Here is a 6,915-nt window from a genome sequence, read left to right as displayed (position 1 = left end):
CTCCCATTGAGCCCATAACACATTAAAAATATTACAATGGCTTGAAATAAATCGGGAATTTATAATACACGACCATTTTGGGAAAATGTGGAAAATGTGTAACTCCAATCTTTGCTCCTTCTTCCTGTTGATCTTCGATGTGCATCCGTAAGGCTCGGTTTTTTATCAGCTTCTGTTAACTGATGTTGAATCAGTTAGCATAGCCTTTTACATATGTAGAGAACCAATCTCTATTTGGTATAACATGGAAACATGCACCATAATCTATCAACCAATTTTATACATAGTTGGCCTCATGCGTAAGAAGAGCATTTTCACTAAGATTTGAAGTAAAAATCAAGATATCAAAAATATATGCATCAATCTTAGATTTTCCCTTAGAGTTCAAGGTATTAAAACTTCTTGTCATCATTGGACTTTTTTTTATTGTCTTGCTTCATATCATTCCCTCTTCATATGTCCCTTCTTATGGCAATAATAGCATTTAATATCATGTATAGAATCACGAGATATATTGTGAATGTTTCTACGATTTTTGGACTTACCACGATCATGAGCATGACCTCTCTACTTGTGAGAACAAGCAACATAAGCATCACTAGAGCTGGCTGGCTCTAGGGATTTCCTACAAATCTCCTCTATAAGCAAGGTAACAAAAACATCATTAAATATTTTGGTGTTGAATTACGTATGGATTTACAAAAGGCATTCCATGAGAAAGGGAAGGAGCATAGCAAGAAAATAACTTGAACTTTGCCATCAAAGTTAAGTCTCCATGAGGTGGTCAATTTACTAAAGAGTATATCGAACTCATTTAAATGTGCTAACATGTTGCTACCTTTCTTTATGTGTAGCTCATAGAGATTTTTTATAAGGTAGACCTTATTGCTAGAAATTTTCGCATAAGTCTCACATAATTTTTATCATAAACTTCGAGTGGTAGCCTCACCAACAATGGTAAAGAGCATTGACTTTGCAAAATACAAGCATATAGTAGACCTTGCCTTTGCATCAAGTGATTTTCACTCTACCTTAGACATACCATCATCACCCTCTTGGTGTTCAAACAATGGTGCTATCATGTTCTTTTGAATCAAAACATCTTGGATTTGCTCAGTCCAAATGGAAAATTTTGGACCATCAAACTTGTCGATATTATAAAATATCCTTCTTAGAAGACAATGCCATAGCTACAACCAAGACTTAATTTTGTCTAAAGTTTGAGTCTGTACAAGTGGTATAGTATTGCTTGCACTATTTACATCAAGTGTAACATCCTTGCCTTGATAGGAAAAGAGGACTTTTCTCTCAAGAAACTTCATAGTGGCAACCATGCAATCAAAACATGGTGCCCCTAGGATAACATCTTCATTCTTGAGTGGAGAGATGAAGAAATCTTCTTTATCAATGTAGCTTTTCACATGGAGCCTTACCTAATCAATGGAGTGACTAAGGCCTCTTGACCTTTGAAGGCTCCATCTGCTTGTACCACATCTCCCATCTCAAATTCATTAATTCCTAGCTTGGTAGCTAACTCAACAGAAATGAAGTGTTGTGTACGCTATTTACACCAAGTGAAACATCCTTGCCTTCATAGGAAAAGAGGAATGTTCTCTCATGAAACTTCATAGTGACAGCCATGCGATCAAACCATGGTGCCCCTAGGATAATATCTTCATGCTTGAGTGGAGAGATGAAGAAGTCTTCTTTATCAACGTGGCTTTGCACATGGAGCCTTAGCTTCCCAATCAATGGAGTGACTGAGGCCTCTTGCACTTTGAATGTCATAAAATCTAATATCTAACCAACCCAAATGATTTTCTCAAATTTAATTGATCATTTAATGTGGGAGAATAAATGGGAATAAGGGTTAGAATCTAGACATGTGCTTAAAGGGGTCCAAATGAGATATGGTTTGTTAAAGAGCAATGCTACCTAATGGAACTCAAAGACCTTAGGGTTAGCTTCATTAAAGACCTCCAAAAGTTAGTGTTAAAAAGTCCTTTGACCTTAGGTTGACCTTAGACAATGACCCTGAGGTGGGAACCCTACCCAAGCATGAGGTGCTTGTCGGCTTGCTAACTAAAGTGCTTAAAGTGTTTGTGGAAACCTTGCCCAAGCTTGAGGTGCTTCTCATGCTTAAATGACTAAGGTTCTTGAAGTGTTCAATTCAAACATAAACTCTCCAAAGAGGCATAAACGGTGTCCATGCTTAATTGACTAGGTGCTTGAAGTGTTCAATTCAAACATGATATCTTAAGAAGCATAAAAGACACATGTCCAAATGATCCTCCACATGTGGCCCTCATGACGTGCTTGAATCCTATTGGATAGGCTTTAAAGGGATATAATGAGAATTTAGATGCATAAAAATAAATAATTAAGTTCTTTCTAAAGAGGAAAAGGAGGACACCAACCAAGAGCCATGCTTTCCATCTTCTTCATCTTCATCACTATGCTATTATGCTATGCTAAGCGAGAAGAGTGATGATAAGTGAGGAACTATTTCTTTTTCCTATGGACGATTCTTCTTCCTCTTCCCTACCCTCATTCCCCGCTATCTCTCTCCACCTTCAAAGGTGTTTGAGGCCTTGGGACTGAGGCTTGGGATAGTTAATGCTTTTTGCAAAGTTTATGTTATGCTTGTGATGCATGAAGCTTTCTATTTTCATTGCATCACCTAGGTCACAAGGAACACAAAGATTGTATTGTATCAAGTCTCTCTTCATGGGAGAATCTATAATACAAACGCTTTTTGGAGGGGGGAGCGGCTCCAAGTAAATCCGGTCCTCAACTATTGTCATGTTCTCAAATACTGTTATAGAAATGATATTTTATGATTTATTGCAGCTGACAGGTGGCAAAAGCATTAGCAGATAATGGATTATCAAAAGGATATTATATTTTATGTATATTTGATTATTCACGTGCTCTTTATGAGCTTTGGTCATTTATGACCGGCCGGCCAGTTTGTACTCATTTTTGGGCATTCAAGAAATCTATAAATAAATACGTGCAAGAGGGAAATGCTCACTCTTACACGGGGGGAGATTGCACCCAGTGTCTGCGTTGCTCTTCTCTCCTCTCCTCTCTCCTCTCTCGACGTGCTGACGTAGCACTCCACTCTAGGAGGTGCGCCTACACGCGTTCTCTTGCTCTCTCCCGCTCTCTGTCTCTCTCTATTTGTGTTGTGCTCGATTATGGATTTGTGCGAGTCGGCATGTACGTTGATTTAGTCGTTTATGTCTTGCTATGTGCTATTTTTGAGTATTTTGCAGGGCAGCCAGGCTTCCGGCTGTAGCAGTTGGTATCAGAGCTGAGGCTACGCTCGAGCAATTGCAGATTCGGATAACCGAAAGCTAAGTGCTCGTGTTTGCTTTTGGTTTTCGAACTTTAAAATTCTATGTCCTTGTTTTACATTATAATTTTCATGTGAATCTAGCATTAATCCTTCATTAATTTGTAATTAGTGAAAGATATCTGAATAAGATAATAAAAATGACAATTTTATACTATGAGCAAAGTTTACATAGTATTAACACATAGACTAGTTATGTTAAAATTAATACATTAATTAGCACTAGATATCATTCACAATATCATCCGCAGGAATCATCACGCTAATCATTAGCACATGAAAAGTTTGGTATGCAATGGCCATAGATGTATAAGATCAAGGAGAGACTTGATAGAAGAAGTTAGAAGAAAATAAAATAAAATAAAATCTCGACATTAGAATGGAGTGTAGAATATTGAGCAAGTAGAGAAAAAGGGAATCGCATTGGGAGAAATCCTTGTAGATTTTCAAATAGGAAGATGCAAGCGAAGATGAAGAAGAAAGCTTCTTGTCTGAAAATATATGTGATGTAGAACTCGATAGCTATCCGACAAGGTCTCACTCCAAGGAGATGCTTGAGAGTGGTTTGACGCGCACTTAGTTCAAAGATGACTTCTCGGCTTAGAGCCATCGTGAGAACTACCCCATGTTGACCATATTTTGAAATAAATTTAAAAAAAAAATATATAAAATGAAGCTCTCTGCACAAGTCTATGTGACTACCCTCTCTGCTTCTGATTCTAGAAAGCGTGCCCTCCCCCCTCTGCGGCATGGCATTGACCACCGATGGTGTGGCAAATTGCAATGCTCCACCCAACTAAGGTCCTGGCGTGTCTCTATTTGTTAGCCACACACGCACACCCAACTACCTCTCTCAGGTAGCGTTCTCTCATGCCATAGGAGAACCGCAGGACGGCAACCAGTTGCATGATATCCAACATGGCCATGCATGACAACCAGCAGCGACCAATCACTGCATGTGACATATTAACTTGTGAGTCTCAACAACCACACACACACACACAAAATGCATGTGGCAGACTAAACTCTCTCTCTCTCTCTCTCTCTCTCTCTCATCTGCAAACGGCGCCCACATTTTGTTTTTTTTTATTCTTTACCATGCAGCTAGTCCTCCCCATCGACACAAAGCGGCCGCTGGAAATCGACAAACATACCAACCACTCTTACTCTCTCTATTCAGTTGATGGCTACCAGGCACTGGGCTGCGCACCACCCAGCCGCCATGCAAACTCGAACTCTCTTTCACTCTCTCCCTACCACCCTTTACTCCTGCAAAAACTGAACCTTCTCTCTCTCACACCCTCTTCCTGCCTGTCCAGCCGCCACCCTTTTTTCTTGGCCAACCACCAAACTGGCACACACACACACACACACCCAGTCTCCATATCTCTCTCTGTCGCTGGTTCACCACCATACATCTTCCTCTCTCTACGGTCGCCAACCACTCCCATGCAATGGTTCTTTCATCCCCCGGCCCGTCCTCATTTTAGTCGGGTGCCTTAAAACAACTTCGGTAACTGATTACAGGGCAGCCTCTGATTATGTCCAATGGTTGCATGCAGTCCAAGGTCAATACCTCGTCCAACATCCACCACTGGCGGTTTGTTGCAGGGCTGCAACATGCACCCTCCCTCCCTCGTTTCTTTTCACTCCCACCCCACAATCACTCTTGCTCGGCTGCTCAATAAAGTGAGCGTTTAGCTTGGCTTTCAACCATACCATGACTGTCGGTCTGCCTTCCTTCCCCGCAGCTCCCAATCTCCCTCAACCTCTTGTGTGGCCAGCCCGGACATACACTATGGTGTATTCGCAGTAGACTTCTCGCAGGCCAGTATCTTACTCCTAACCTACATGCGTTATGCAGCTCCAATGGACGCTCCTTAGACACTTGGTCAAGTGCCTTAATATAGTGATTGCTGGCTTTGCACGCGCATGTGACGCAGTGGACACCAAAACAGCTCATGGTTGCTGCTCACAGAAAATTGAGGTTGCAGCATGCGTGCCCACTCTCTCTTTTGCAACTACCTCAAATAGATTCTTGGAGGCTTCTAGAAGCTGCAGTGCTGCAGAGTCTCATGTAAATTTATGCGGCCACCTTCTAATGGTGGTGGAGGTTCACCAAATTCCTCATCAGCCTGCTGCAGGGCCAGCTACCAGTGTTTATTGAAGTACTAGTGATGATATTCCTATCATTTGCTGGCTACACTCGATGGATTATGCTCTAGACATCTTACGACCATCATCACTTATAGTACTACATGTAAGCAAGTGAAATCATGCATTCGCCATCACTGAAAGACGTGTGTCATACGATTTCCAACAGACGCAGTATTAATACAGTACCTTCTTCACACATTTCTTCTCCCGGACATCGTACCAGCCGCTTGACAAATCGGTCAGCCGACTTCCTGGAGTACAGAACTGTAGGACCAAGCAATGGACCACAAGTCAGGATCCTTCAAAACCAAAAACGTAGCCAGTTACAAAAAATTGTCCAAGCAAAGAGGATACTTACGTGCAGATCTCTCTCGACAACTTTAGGTCGGCGTTTTGGTCTCTCAGGGAGTTTGGTGCCCTTGATCATGAAAAAATCATCTTCTTTCTCTTTCCGAAATAGGGAAATAAAGAGCTTGGGCCAGTCAAGCTCAATCTTTGCTGTAGTTATTTTGATGCTGTAGGAATAATAGTTCTGCAAGGAGAGCAGAAGTTTTGCTTACATAAGAAATATGCGAGTTGTTCCTTTGAGCATTATGTGAGGGGCCAGCACCCTTGACTTCTTTTGAAACGGTTCCCATCTTTGCTTTAACCGGGTCAGGGGCTACTCCCCTCCTCCTCCTTTCATGGGCGTGTGTATGCACTTCAACCTCGGGATGTGGTAGCCGAGGGCGTTCCTGCATACCATTCTTGACCAGCTTAATCATCTCTGTCGCCACAAACTTCTCAACCTTTACTCTAACAATCTTCCTCACACTTACACCGTGGCCTCATACTTACACCCCTTATGTAACTCATTAATTAATTGGTTGTAATTGGGGTAGTCTCTCATGGCTATCTTGTTTGTCTTCTGAGCTGCTGCTCTAGTGATCACATCGGTAATCAAATAATTGCTTTATAGCATCACTTGCTAACGAGCAGCTCCCCCTTTCCCCCCACCACAAAACGTTATATTAATCGTCTTCAAAAAGGTCAAAATACCCTATGAGATCCAAGTGATACAATCTTAGTGGATCTAATACAATGTTTGGATACAACATAACTTGAAGTGAAATATAGACATTAGCAAGACTGGAACCTCCATATAGACATGTCAATATGTAAGTTGTATGTATTCATAAGTGACATAGAAGTCTTCAACAAATCTTCCAAATAAAACACTATTAATGTATATTGCGAATGGCGCATAATTGTGATTATTTTGAACAAGTATATAACGCATTCCTAAAGAATTTTTTACTTCTTTTTGCAAACTTTGTAAAATTGATACTGATCTTGTCAATAATTTTTGCATGCTTCCTTCACAACTTGCTCTTATACAATGTTGTAGGATCTACACTTTA

The 6,915-nt window shown here is 40.9% G+C and overlaps 1 protein-coding gene across 1 annotated transcript; it reads right to left on the bottom strand.

Annotated features, from left to right (window-relative positions):
* Positions 1–1,661: 1,661 nt before the first annotated feature.
* Positions 1,662–6,279, bottom strand: LOC147421968 (uncharacterized). Its single transcript, XM_086502997.1, has 4 exons — positions 6,223–6,279; positions 5,874–6,047; positions 5,702–5,779; positions 1,662–1,703 (listed from the first exon to the last, which is right to left on the bottom strand). The coding sequence occupies exons 1-4, from the start codon at positions 6,277–6,279 to the stop codon at positions 1,662–1,664; spliced, it is 351 nt and encodes a 116-aa protein (XP_086359123.1).
* Positions 6,280–6,915: the final 636 nt, after the last annotated feature.

This window comes from Adiantum capillus-veneris, chromosome 27 (assembly GCF_014529385.1).
Source record: "Adiantum capillus-veneris isolate H3 chromosome 27, ASM1452938v2, whole genome shotgun sequence".
Classification (NCBI taxonomy): domain Eukaryota; kingdom Viridiplantae; phylum Streptophyta; class Polypodiopsida; order Polypodiales; family Pteridaceae; genus Adiantum; species Adiantum capillus-veneris.
This window is presented reverse-complemented; position numbering and strand designations above follow the sequence as displayed.